Genomic DNA, 14585 nt, shown 5'->3' with positions numbered 1-14585 from the left:
TGCCTGCTCTAGCGGCTGCCCCCGCCGCATATTTGCGTGATTTATTTCATCGGGAGCTCACCCCGTGTGGAAGTCACCGCCGCAGCCCAGGAACCCTGCCGGGCCGCCGCGCTGCCTACGGCGACCCGGAAGTCCCGCCTCTACACCATCAGGGCCGCGCTGCCATTGGCGGCCCCGAACCGGAAGTCAGGCGGAACAGGCGGAAGTCGACAGGAGCCTACCCTGCGCTCCGGTCCCAGGAAGTGCTGCGAGAGGAGCCGGGCAGCTGCCGAGGCAGGCGGGGCTCCGGTGCCGGAAGGAGAGCCCCGCGCTGCAGCCGAGAGGACAGAGGAAGCCGGAAGCTGCCGGGAGCCGACCCCGGGATCCGGTGAGTGAGGAGGGAGAGCGGCGCCTGCCTTCCCAGCCCAAGAGCCGCCGCAGCACGACCGGGACCAGAGTGGAGCTCCCCGGTGTGGGAGAAGAGTCCAGCACTCCAGGAAGAAGTCGCCCGGTAAGTGGAGCCGGGCCTGGGGGGACTCCGTCGGTACAGACGAAGGGAGGAGGGCGTCGGGGCACATTGCCGGTGCCCGCCCCTCCCCCCTGTGCCATCCGGGTTGCAGGAACCTACCTGGGGGCATTGTGGGTATCTCGAGCCCGTCAAGGCTCCAACGTGAGTGCCGCCATTGTGGGAGAGCCCTGAGAGGCTCCCGGGGCCTGTTAGTGATCTCGAGCCCCCAGAGGGGGGACTCCAACGACGGGCTGCCTTGTTCTTTAGAGCCTGCGAGGCTCGGGCGCACTTTGGCATAATTCGAGCGCAGAGAGGCTCCTGAGTGCCCACATTGTGTTTCAGAGCCCAGAGAGGCTCAGAGGAGGCATTTGGTAGCGTGAAGAGCCCAGCGAGGCTCAAGGGGAAACAAGTGCTTTGTGCAGAGCCTGAGAGGCTCCAACGTTGTCCCCCCCCTAGCCTCGCTTCCCAGCTGCCCAGCACTTTGTGGGCAGTTGCCACGTTTAGGCCCTGACATTGGGACACAGGGACTGCCACAGGTGGTGGCGAATGTGGATTTTGCGCTATTGTGTTGCTGTTCCTTGCACCTCTGAATGTATTGTTATGCGTCATGTGCCTTTTACACCTCTGAATGAATGTTATGCATTGCATCATGTGTTTTCCTCTTACACCCCTACAGGTATTGTAATACATAGGTGGTTGTTTTCTCCCTAGTACAGGTGGTGCTAGTGAGATCCTGGTTACCAGTAATTACTGGTTGTGCGCTCTATTGTTATATTGTGTGCTATTTTGTGCTAAAGTAATTTTACTTTCTGAAAGTGCTACTTCTGATTCCTGACAGTGGTCCAGGTGGCCCTGTCTTGTACATATCCCCTGTAAATTCTGCCCGTGCCTCTGGCACATTGTAAAGTGTGTGTTTTATCTAATGTGTTTTGGTGTAATACAAAGGCTATTTTTATATAACCTTGTGTGGAGTTTCCTTTGTGGTGGGCCTTTGGTTGTTGTTGCTGGGGTGCGTGCGCAAATACTTAGCCTACATCGCCTCCAAGTTTAGCCTTGCTGCTCGCGCCACGTTACCTAGAGGGTGAGTAGGGGTTATCTTGGCGTGTAACTCCCTTGCCCTGACTTGGGTGTGGTGGTCTCTGACTGACTTTGGCGAAAGCCCTGGCCAGCCGGGGATCCCATTTCCAACAACCACCCAACCAGAAGCTTCATCAAACCTTGAACACACCGTCTGGAATTTCTCCGCCTGGACCACCAACAAAAAAAAACCAACAAAAACCTCAAAACAAGCTAACTGGTACACACCAGAGGTCAGAACCACCAGGCACAACTGCTACACACTCAGGAAAAGATAACCAGCCACAAGGAACCCCTCTGACAGAGCCGCTCACAAAGCATCCCTCAACAACTACCACCTGCGCATTAAAGAAGCTAAGAAAGTAGCCATCACAGCCTGCATCGACTGCAAAACAACAATTTTTCCTATTCCCCTATTATGGCACACATCATATATATATATATATATATATATCATTTTTTTATATCTATTTCAACCTAAGCACATTACCCACATTTCCAATTTACAGTATTACGCATGTTTAGTCTTCGTAACAGATTATGGTTAGGGGAAAAATCCCTATTATGACATGCATCAAAGAGAATTTTACCCATTCACTGTAACCTGAGTGGGCTTGGAAAAACAACAATGTGCACTCCACCTTTGCTTGGGAACTAGCACCCCATTTTCCAACTGTATTTTCTAGTTTTTTCTATTTAGAAACATCACTGATTTGGCCACATGTTCCTTCAGAAAAGACATTCTTTCAGGCTTCACCTAAATTATGGCATGATATATCCCGAAATCCTAATATCATCAATAATTGTGTCAAACTATGTTGCTTAAAGATTCCGACGTGCGCTAATGAATGGATGTCAGATGTAATGCTATGCGTCGCACGCCTACATATGTGGGTGTGACATCATTCACATTATGGGAAGATGCACAGGTCAACACAAATCATATTGCTGACTTCCTTCTTTTTAGATAAGATAAATACATTGATAGCCCTCAAAATAAAAAAACATGAATGTTTACCTTTAGCTGTGTTGTTTATGCATTCTGAAATGCATGTGAATCATTTTATGAAAGTCCACACTTCTATCCTTTCCACCCACTCAACACCTTGATCCTCCGGGTCTAGCCAGCGCTATATAAAACTCTATATATAAATAAATGTGCTAATGATTGTGTGATGAACTATGTGTATGCATGGCATAATTCGCCTCAGATGCAGAAGTCTGTACTAAGCCTATTGCAGGCTTTTTCTCTTCACATACAAGTATCTTTGCAGCACCTGTCCACCATTCAGAGGTTGGGGCACTGTTTGGTTTAGGTTCAACAACCTGGTACAACCTCTTGATGAAGACTTGCCCTTTTAATAATCTAATGCATTCAATATGCCTAGCTTTGAAGGATGAGTCTAATTAATGTTATTGTTTTATAATGTAAATCCGTATTTGTAAAACGCAAACTACTCACCCTTACGGGTCTCAAGGCGCTGGGGGCCGTCGTGGAAATTAAGTGAGCTATTGCCCAGAGTCACATAGTGCTGAGCTGCTGCCGGGGATCGAACCATGAACCCTGTGCTCCAAAGTCAGCTGCCCTGGCCGCTGCACCAGGTGTAGGTGTAGGTGTAATGAGTCTCTCCCTTCATGGCTAAGCACCCCTTTCACTATAGGGTAAGACAGCATTTCTCTAACAAGATTGCCTCGCTAAATTGTATGCATGTTCAGCAGTATCCAATAAATACACAGCAGTTGTGGGGGGTTTTTTTACTTGGAGAGCGGTGGGTACATTGCCAACTTACATGAATTTGTGTGACTGTACCTCAATGATGATTACAAGACCATATTACCATATATTTAATCTGTGAACAAATTCTCACTGGTATACACGTTCCACAATTGTGCTTAACAAGCTCTAAGAGACAGTAAGGATAGTGAATAGGGATCCTGAAGGTGGTGAAAGACCCCACATGGGGCATCATAAAGTGGCCAAAACATGTTGACCAGAAGATGTAATGACCAATTCAAGTCCTCAAATATACCTTTTCTACAAGATTTTAAATATCATCATAGGCAACCGTAATACAGTTGAGATGATTGACTTTCGGGTAATATTAACATCCTAGTGGGAGGATCACCTTTGGAGAAGATCTCTAAAAATACCTCATTACAGGAGCCCATCTGATCAGATATCTCTTTTGACTGGAAAAGGAGCAGACCAAAGGCAGTATGCCATTTTGATGGGAGGAGATATTGCATTCTTTGATGAGAGCTATTCCCAAAACGTTAGGGTCGACCCATTTTCCCTTCAAATTGCACATATATGCTGCGTTGATCAGGCAGTTCTATTGTTGTAATTGCCCACGATTATAATAATGACTGATCTGAAATTCTGCTGTATTCAAAACACAAGAGTAATATGCTGCCATATTCACAGCCCTACTCTAATCACAAAGCTGCTTAAATATGCAGCACCTGTGTACATTCAAAGATTTGACACAAATAGAGCCCTTTATGACCAGGGAAGGTGGCATAAGAGCTGTGCTAGAATTCAAACCCTTACATAATATGAGCCATTGCATAATCAGAGAAGGGATCATCAGAGCTCTAATAATAATAGAACGGTGCTACAATCGGTCACTCGTATGGCACCATCTAAGACAAGTGGATTATTATTATTTTTTTTTACCAGGCATATAAATAACAGTATCCTCTTAGACACATAGATATTTTATAAAATTCCAGACCCGCTCCCCGGAATACTGTGTGTACCGGGGCCTCATATATTTATTGAGTTTTATATAACGCTGGCTAGACCCGGAGGTATCAGAGCGCTTTACGTGAGGAAGAAACGTTGTTTCAGAACATGGTTAAACAATAACTTTGGTCCACAGTGCTGTCTGATTGTGTGGAGCAGTGAATATTACCTGTAGTCAATTCAAATCGAGGTGTTGAGTAGGTGGAAGGGATAGAAGTGTGGACTTTCTAAATGGTCTGCCCAAAAACAACACAGCTAAGCAAGAAGAGGTGGCGTGTCAAAGGCAGCAAGATCTTCTGCATCTGCAAAAGGCAGTATCTTCTATGCGTTCTTTGAACTAAAATGGTCACCTGACATTGTTATTGGATCACCCACACACTTAATCATAAGTATGATACAGTTGTCTTGTTCACTTGCACCCCATATCAATGGCAAATGTATGTACTCAGTGTCCTTGGATGGGTCTGTACCAGTGCTTTGTAAGAGTCAGTCACAGGCTTTACAAAGAAATACACCACAAAGGAGGAGAAAATCATTACTAATAAACCTTTGCTCAGTGGTTTGTCAATGGGCCAGTAGGAGCTCTGCCAATTGTTTTCCCAGGTAGTGGGCAGCCAGTACTTCTTGGCAGTCTTGCATCTCTCCTAGATTGAGGTCTTCACCTAGCTATACCTTCTTTCCTGCTCAGGCTCCAGTTCTACTCTCCTCCTTCTACAACTCGTGCCACAGAAAAGAAAAAAACACAAACATGTAAACTATGCCTCCTCGTCCCATCCTTTTTGGGCTCACCTAGGTCATTACCATAAGACACCTCCTCTCTGAAGTTTTAACTTCGGATTTCTGCTAGTAGTCCGGCTTTGATAGGTCGATCTTCTGCTGACCCACTTTGCGTAACAGTGAGTCCATCCTAGAGCTGCAGAAATGGTAATGTAGCTTTTGTTGTACTTCTCAGTAAAGCTATAGATCAGATCACATGCAATTTGGCATAAATGCAAGTCACTTTTTCTGACCTGTAAATGTTGTTGGGAAAATGTTTGGGGAGAACAATTCTGTTTTTAAAAAGCTTTCCCAAATACGTAGAAATAAGAGGTTTATGTAGCAAAGGGTGGTAAGTCAGGACTGCATGCTCAGCTAGTAGCCCATGGCGCTGGATACACACAATCTTGGTGCCCAGCTTTGGCGGTCATTTAGTACGTGCCACACATAGGAATTGCCCCTAACGTTGCTGAGTAACACAGCATGTTGTATTTTCAGGTTCTAAACTACTCAGGAATGTTTGAAGAGTCTTTTACTCAGTCATGAACTTTCCCACCTGGGTGAGAATTGCCTGGGCTACAGACAAGACTGGAGAAAAGCTCATCTAAAATAATTTATCACTTTAAGAATTTTGGAGCATCTTTGTGCATGAGAGCCCCTTCCCCCCTTTATAGGTGTCACTACCTGACACATCCAGATCCTTTTTTTCACCGATTAGGGAACATATTGGTTTCTTTGATACCACCTTTTTGGGTGGCACTTTTTTTTTCCTTTCACTGTTTTCTCTCCAGTGGCAAGAGTTTGCCTTTTTAATTTCAATAGTAAATTGGATCAATGATCACCCTCTGCAAGCTGTTAACGGCACGCCTCAAGCAGCAGTGCAAAGTAGACAGGAGATAGGTATTAGCATCTGACCATCACAAGCTCTGCGTAGTAGCTGGCATCTCGTGAGTTCTTGTGTTTTCTATACTGGATCAGTATTTAGTCGATGACAAACCGCTTCTTGCAAATCTGCAAAAAGGGCCTGATATTGAAGAAAACTTAAGATAGAAGTGGACTCACTTGGGTAAAATGGGATGAAGTCCCAGAACAGTATCGGGGTCTGCATCGATGCCGGTAAGTAGATCACCACCACTTTCTAAGATCTTCCTCAACCTGTTAAGGAGGGAGAGCCTCCTGGCACAAACTTCTGCAAGCAACTCCTGCAGGGAAAGTGCAAATTCATAAAGCTATGGGTCCATCGCCTGTTAAAGGCTGTCCTGAATAGAACTAGAGGGAGGTGCCCCTGCCTCACCTCTATTGGACAGGCCCATTCACCCTGTGGTTGTCTCCCTCCCTGAGGTACATCCCCTAATGCAGTCTTTCACTGTATCAGTAATTCGATTGACCCACACCTGAATTATGGCCTCAGTGCCAATAATTTTTCGAACATATGATTCAATAATACTCCACCATCAGCTCAAAAACTCTTTCGATATTTTTAACAGGATTCAATTCATCTTCATATTGACATTTTCACTCCATTTAAAAAAAAGGCAGTGGATTATTTTGACTTGTGTCCTTCAAACCTGTTTTCCCTAGCTTCTCTTAAATTGGCCCCATTTACTTCTGGTGAGACTTTACGAAGTATGGAGACTTTCAACATGGATCAGCCCTTAGCATGTGGGCAACCACATTCTCAGCCTTTGCATAAAAGTACTTGGATGCAAAATTTGGAATCCCCCAAGAATGATCCATTTGTTGTAAGATGCCTCCAGAAACTTCCTGATACACCATGTTGCGAGGAAGAGGCAGTTAAAAATAAATATATATGTATTTACTGTAACCGTTCTGGTTAAGGCGGAAGAAATTGACTGTATTTGCTTGGTTGATAACAGCTTCTTCAGTCAGTAAACCATGCAAGTCCTCCTACAGGAAGAATTTACAACCGTGTACCAAACCGTAGGCCGTTCAACTTTCATGTGAATCAGATTTGTGACTTTTTTCCGTGCTTTAACGATCCTTACATATGATTCAGATGCTGAGAGCATTACGATTATTCATCTGAACATGTGGTTCATAGGTGTTCAAGGAGTAGTTAAGCTGGATGTCCCCAACGGTCAAAAACAATGCCCCTCGCTACAAGATGGGGCAACAGAGACCTAACCAGAGGATAGTTCCCAACAATATGCACTTGAGTTTGTGGCACAACATTCATAAATCTGATATAGCTGACTTGAATACTGTATAATGGTATGAATTACAAAAGTCCGAGTAACAGCGGATTGCTGTTTAATTTGTTCTGCTTCTGTAGGGATAAATAGTATTTCACTGTCAGAACAAGGTACCATTTATTAGAGATCATAGAAACAGCAGCCACAGCCAATACGGGTTTCGTCTGTTACACTGGACTTTTTCAAGGCATTAGATTTATGATGCGATATGGGCATTTGTTAATGGAGTGAGCTGTCAATCACAGTCGGTCTTGCATGTCATTTAAAAGTATAGTAAGACAGATGCAGTGTGTAAGTTGGGAGCACACTATTAAGTGCTAGTAATATTGTCCTTCGTTTTAGTTTACAGAATTGTTCCCTTATTCATGAAGTGTAGCGGTAGGGTCCACAATAAGATCCATGCAAGCTGATCTGTATTGGTTGAAGATATAGGGACAACTCTACAAGATCATTATATACTGCATGAAAAGTTTACTAACCTATAATTCCTTTTCTTCATATTGATCATCACATTCATAAGTGACCTTCGTGTCCTCTTTTATACATTGCACAGAAGAATGTTTTTGCCTCCAAAATAGGTTACAAATCAGAATAACTCTTTGGTGGAGAGCATTCTGAGATGTCTGTGCAAGAGCAGATTTCCACTCCTGGACCCTTACTGGCATGTTTAAAAGTTTAGGATCGTGAAAAATAGTTCAACTAGGCTTACATTTTGCAAACAAAACAGGTACAGTTTTAAAGTGTGTTTGCCTGAAGGGGTACTATGCTGCTTTTAACAGACACCTTATTGTTCCCCCATGCAATTCTTTTATCTACCAGGGAAGGATGAAAAGCTGAGCGCACCTGTCAGGATTTGAACCTGTGACCATGTGGTCAAACACAGATCCTTGTAATAGAGGTATTAACCACAGCTCTATCATTCGGTTATATCTGTAAATGTATATGCTTAGAGAGGTGCACTTGAATCTTGAATGCGTCAATGTTTGTGTACATTTTGGATAGTGAATACTATGTTACTTTGAGTACGGTAATGTCCCGAAAGTAGGACGTTACTTGGAGTATGGTGATGGCCCGAAATTAGGGTGAGATTTTGTTTTCTACAACCAGCTGTTGCATGTCTATCATGCTGAGTGGAGAGTACTCTGTGCCTCAAGTGAGTTTACAGCTATTGTACTGTTCGTTTCATTGCAGGCTTACAAGCGGTGCACCTCTACCCAAGCACGGCATGACTTTCTCAAGGACATCCTTGTACGCCGTGGCGAAGGAGTCATCGCCACATCAAGACGAGTTGGACCAGAACTTTCCAAACGGATTTACCTTCAGATGACGTCCATTAACCCAGAGCTTTCTCTGGAGGTTACCACATAGTATCATGGAGGACCCTGTCGTCAGGTGAAGGAAAGCAGAGTGCCTTGTCCCAACGAGTGGGGACCACATTGTTGCGGATTGCTCTGGGTTAAGGGTGATCTAAGAAGTACCATTATCTGGAATACATCTCTCCTCAGGATGTGATGGTCCCACCTGTGTTCTTACAAGTGTTATTTCCAAGCATTAACAAACCACAACTTTTATGAACAGATTTTTATTTAAAATAGTTTGTTTTAATCCTTTATGTATGGAATAAAGTAACTGTGAGAAGCTGATAAAGTGTTTTTCTTTATATTAAAAATGCATTTCACAGAAGAAATGGAAAGGAAGAGTCCTTCATCCGGCAGTGGAGGGTCGGTAAACCCAGACAGCAGGCAATATTATGGTAATTCATCCTTGCAAACAGAGAAATAATGTGGCACAAACTTCAGGCAGTGAAGAAATGAGAACCACCCAACCCTGACCCCCCAGAGTTGGCCAATATGATGGGAGGGCTCCTCCAAATTTAATTATCATATAATTATAACAAACAGAACTTTATGTAAATCTTATCAGTCATAGCTGAGAGACTGGCGCTTGCTCATGAATCACTGGTGTTCAGTAAGAGAATAACTTTCGATTGATTTCACATACACAAGGGCCTTTGATTCTTTCTCTCATAGCCAGCAGTTTTGAGGAGTCTCTCAGCGGTTTCAGTGACCCCCGACTGTCCCATGCACTCCATGGATTCAACCTTGGTCCAATACGGCTCAGGATCACTATGCCCAGTCTAGTTCTCAGAGGTCCCAAGTATTACTGTTGTGAGTTGTGCTGTAGGACACCAGGCAAGATCTTGTGGGCTCGCAGTCGAGACACCATGTCCTCGTACAAGATATTTACACTTGTGCACAGTGGCTGGTTCTTCAGATCAGTAACTCCACACACTGCAAATATGCCCAAGGTGCAAATCACGACAACTACAATGAAGCGCAGCAGGAGGCCAAACCAAGAGCGGCTACATGCAGGGGACGCGGCGGCGGGTGATGAAGGTTCTGGAGAGAACAAAAGTGAGATTATAAACAAATCAATTCTACATAATATGCATCGAACATCACCTTTCCCCTCCCCACAGCAATCCTTACAATAAATGAAGCAGCAATCTCAAACAGATCATGTGAATCATCTGGCAAGCTAATGAAGTGTACATTTGAGCTAGTACTACAGTAGGACCCTATGCTCCCAGCTGTGTCAAAAAAGCTTATTAACATCTCGTCTGTGAACCAATCATTCAACTAGCTCTGGAAAGGACACACTATTCCATTCCCCTTGTTTTGTTTCCTGCACGAGTGAATCATTGAGTGATACTCGGTCATCCTAGAAAACCAGGGTCTTGAATGATCTTCAGTGTTTCCCACTGTGTTCAGGTGTGGCGAATCCCATTTGAATTTGTTATAGTTAATCTACTTTGCATTGTTTCCACTCACCGTCACACCACCTTGAGAATAATGCTATACATACCAGAGACGACTACGAAAAAAATAATTATCCTCCAATTTGTTGTGAGAAATATCAAAAATAACTAGGAAGGCTATGGCTTATTATAACTGTTTACTAACCCTAGAATGACTTTTCTAGAGGGTGCTCATTTGTTCCCCCCTCTTGCCACTCTACCTCACTGCAATGTGTATATTATGGATAAAGTACAAGTGTTGCTAGGAGGGTTGCTCACCTTTGAAGGCCTGGGAGGACCAATTGAACCCCAATTCCACTCTGAACCTGTTTTAAAGCCCTTTCAACAGGTAGTCTGCACTTATATACTGAGTCCTGCATCTCATCAGGAGTGTGACAAATGGGTGGAAAATACAATGCTAGGGATAACTTACTTCAATGCCAAACAGTGATACCTTATCCGAGGAGTTCTGTCTGCCCCACATTGTCCCTTTTCCAAAGAAATCAGCCACGCCACTCTGCATTACGAACAAGTCGGGCCTATAACTGAATTTATTAGCGTGCACTATGTTGGCAGTTCCAGAAATCTCTTTGAATCTACTGTGCTAAGTTCTATGAGGTGCGTTCATAGAACTCAACTGAATGCAAACGGACCCAAATACCAAAGCCGTTTACAGCTGTAAACCTATGCTTACGGACAAAAATAGCTCCAATTATGGCTATCACCTATCCATATAAAAATACCAGTCATTCATAAATGTTTTAACAACTGTGTAATCATATATCACGAAAGTCTCCTCTGCTGTAGACTTCCAATACCTCAAACAGTACTTGCACCTCATCCAGTCCTGGTTGTCCAGAACGTCACCAAAACAGAATTCCTGCTTTTTGCCATCCGGTAATCCAACTGTGTCAATAACAAACCTGAATGGACTCACCCTATGCCATATCACTCAGATTGATCCAGGACACCAATCTCACCCTGAAAGAACACATCACGAAGAAACCAAGGGGCATATTAGCAAGAACCTCGTAAAAATTATCACCGTTTTAGCGGCAGGAAACTGCCGCTAAAACAGCGATAATGGGCTTGCTAATATACGTTCTAGAATTCCAATAGAAGCCCAGGTTAGATGTGCAGGACATCTAACCTGGGCTTCTATTGGAAATCTACAACGCATATTAGCAAGCCCATTATTGCCGTTTTAGCGGCAGTTTCCTGCCGCTAAAACGGCGATAATTTTAACGAAGTTCTTGCTAATATGCCCCCAAGATTGCCTGTTATCAGCTCTCTCTACTTAAGAAAGTGAATACATTTGTTTCAGAAAGAGAATTCAGAACTGCTGCTTAAACTTTGAATTCTCCCCAACTGGATGGTAGAAAGTCTCCGTTTCGTAGCATCCCAAGCTCCCACACTAGCTCCCGTTAAGGACATTCTACATGCAGCAGATGCCTCATCAAGGGCCTGGAGAAATTAAACAACATCCCCACCGTGACTGATCTTCACTGGCTCTCCTTACCGACCCATACCACGTTCAGGTGCATGATTTACAAAGCCATCGCAACCAGCTTATCTTTAAGACAAGTTACCATCTATGGTGGCTCTCTGCACACCCTCAGCCACGTCACCTTCCAAGACTTCCCCATAAACTACCTCAAGGTTGAACTCATCTCTCGTTCTGCTTCCTCCATTGTCAGATGTCAACACATTCCTACATGACTTCAATGCATTTCTGGAAAACCATGTGAAGGTCAGCCCTTGCCAGCTTAAATCTTTAACCCCTTCAGCGCGCATGACGAGCTGAGCTCGTCATGAGTTGTGCCGCTCGCACGCTGATGACGAGCTCAGCTCGTCATGTAACGCGTTTTTGAAAAAAAAGCCGCACAGCGCGAAAATCGCGGCCGCACGCATGTGGTTAAAAGCAGTTCCTTATCCACTGGCACCTTGCCTAGATGGCTAACAAGAGTACTACCTCTGGTGGCTCCCGGCACACCACAGCCAAGTCACCATCAGACTGGAGGCCAAGTGCCAATAAATTGCTGTCTGTCCATGCATTCTCGATAGAACACTCCTGTACCTGTTAGGGCTGCCACAACCCTGCTACAATTTAGTAAACATCTGAAGACGCACATCTTAAAAGAACACAGTAAATGTCAATCACTCTTAGAAACCATCCACAGCTTTTCAATACCATGCTGAGTTTTTGCCTTTCAGCTACATGCATAAAACTGCGCACAATTACATAGTTGTAAGTCCCACACAGGAGCGATTGCGTGACATGGTTTGTCTTGAAGGTTTTTGTATTCCCACAAACTTGTGAGTTTATAGGCATTACATACTGCTTTCTACCTCAGGAAATGGGCAGAGATGTACTCCAGCAAAGATAGAGAGTAAATCCCTTTACAGAGAGTGATGGGGAATAGCCCCAACCTTTCTAGGGGTGTGAGGATAGGAGTTTCTCCTTCCATATTGAGGAAAAACATGCATTTTCACAGTGAATAATATTACACTATGTTCAACTAAGCAGAGGGGAAATAGCAGGCTCTTAAAATAAACAAATAAATAATGACCGCTCAGTAGTATGCCTGAAAAGCTGCAACTGACTGCTTAATAGCACACTACTTCCACATTTTGCGAGCAGAGGAATCTTGTAAACCTGCACCCATGTGGAACAGTACGTCCGCGAGTGCAGACTTAGTATGTCCTTTGTGTATCAGGCCCATGGAGCCTTAATAGCCACTTCATGATATTGTTTGAGTAACAACTGGATCTTTTTTCTCCAAACTTGGCTCCTGTAAACACAACCTTCTTAAACTTTGTGATCAGGGTAAGTCAGCATCCCGTTGTAAATATCTTTAAATGTGCAGCCTAAGACTACATTTTCCTGTGCCTTTACGCGATTCACTTCTTTGTAATTTTAAGTTTTAAGGTCTAAGGACTGCAAACTAGGTCTATGGCAGTATATCTGCTCAACCTTCATCAGTGAAGCAATGCCAAAACACAATGTTGGAACAGCTCAGGGTGAGAATGATAGGGTTCTAGAGTAATCGCAAGCAACTGCACTTACTGTGTGCTTTACTCTTGCCATTTTCAGCTTTCTTCTCCAGCTCCTGCTTGGCCACGCGCAGCGCATCGTACTCCCGCCTCCTGCGCTCCTTTTCTTCTGCCTTCTCACGCCGACGCAGCTCTCGCTCCTGCGCATCCCTCACCCGCTGCTCAGCTTCACGCTTCTTCTCCAGTTCTGGAATTAAATAGTAGACATCAGAATCTACAGTACCACACAAAAGCAGAAATGTCATCAGTGCTAAATCCTCTGACCATAACACTGGGATGTACTGTCATAAAGGGCAAGGCACCAGAACAACTGCACAGCATTGAAAGTATAAACACAGGTGTAGCCAAAGCTTTTCTCCAGCTTTGGGAGCCTTCGATAGTATGACTTCTCACAACTGTAGAGTGTGACGGTTAGACATTGTGTTGGTACTGTAATTGGCAGCGATGGCAGAGGGAATGGATGGTGCAAGCTGCTGTATCCTCCTGATAAGGAGCCTGGCACTTATCATTCTATGAATTAACCACTGGTCTACACACTTCTGGATTCCCCTTCATGCTACATAGGACTCACTTTAAAGAACTTAGATATGCAGCAAAAACATCTTAGGTACTTGAAATCCATTGGTAATTACAGAATATTATTCTAATGGTGTAAAAGCTAAACAGTTTCACTGATATGCACTGGTTCTCTGGGGGAACACTGCAACAAGTCACTTTCTTTAAGCAATGTTCAGTGCAGGGCACAGCAATCTTAGTAGTTTCAAATTAAGCTTTTGGAGCAAAGGGCGTTGGCACTAATAGAACAAGGTCCACCCCCACCACGTAGCAATTAACTACGAATTCTTCCTCATGACAAGCAACTTTCTCTGCTTCAGGCCTCTCTCCAATACCACAAAATCAGGCCTCAGGGAATCAGACCGCACAACAAGAACCCAGTAGTCCCCTTATGCTAGGTCTCCATTCCGGCATTCATTCCACAGACTATGAACCCTGCACAGCCCAACAGCTAGCTCCATTCTGAGTCACAGGACTTTTTGTAGAAAGCAACTTCCAGTAGGTGGCTGAGTAGTAGGTCAAACAAACTATCAACAGCAGATTTAGGCCCAGCTACCTCTTATGGTCAACTTCTCCTATTTGCCATCAAATCATAGAGAGCAGGAATACAACCAAGAGGTAGGACTAGCACGGTATAATGTTCCTCTTGAGGTACAAATGGACAGTCACCGTAACTGAAGTCTTGTGAACTATTCTCTCCGGCCAGATTAGCCTAATAGAGGTCTCTGGGAAAACTAAAAATAGTGTATTGTTCTCTTTACCAAGCATGAACCTTCCACCCCCCCTTAATCTGCTGGAACTAAATCTGCCCTCCAACAGTACAAGGTGTTCCTCCATGTCTGTGAAACCAACAGGCAGGCCTCCTGCAAAGACCCAAGACATAGGGTCTGGAAAACCATT

General features: G+C 44.2%; 2 protein-coding genes across 5 annotated transcripts in view; one reads left to right on the top strand and one right to left on the bottom strand.

Moving 5' to 3' along the window:
- EME1 (essential meiotic structure-specific endonuclease 1) overlaps positions 1-8926 on the top strand; it is a 97909-nt gene extending 88983 nt beyond the window's left edge. For all 3 annotated transcript variants that reach the window (XM_078654460.1, XM_078654459.1, XM_078654461.1), the window contains exon 9: positions 8471-8926. In XM_078654460.1, the coding sequence (XP_078510586.1) occupies positions 8471-8647 (177 nt within the window). In that variant the 3' untranslated portion in view covers positions 8648-8926. The remainder of the gene's footprint in view (positions 1-8470) is intronic.
- LRRC59 (leucine rich repeat containing 59) overlaps positions 8846-14585 on the bottom strand; it is a 77146-nt gene continuing 71406 nt past the window's right edge. For both annotated transcript variants that reach the window (XM_078654462.1, XM_078654463.1), the window contains exons 7-8: positions 13144-13317; positions 8846-9678 (exon numbers count right to left, since the gene is read on the bottom strand). In XM_078654462.1, coding sequence (XP_078510588.1) covers positions 9440-9678; positions 13144-13317 — 413 coding nt within the window. In that variant the 3' untranslated portion in view covers positions 8846-9439. The remainder of the gene's footprint in view (positions 9679-13143; positions 13318-14585) is intronic.

Source organism: Lissotriton helveticus, chromosome 7, assembly GCF_964261635.1.
Source record: "Lissotriton helveticus chromosome 7, aLisHel1.1, whole genome shotgun sequence".
Classification (NCBI taxonomy): Eukaryota; Metazoa; Chordata; class Amphibia; order Caudata; family Salamandridae; genus Lissotriton; species Lissotriton helveticus.
The sequence above is the reverse complement of the archived record's forward strand: the minus strand, read 5'-3'. Positions and strand labels throughout refer to the sequence as shown.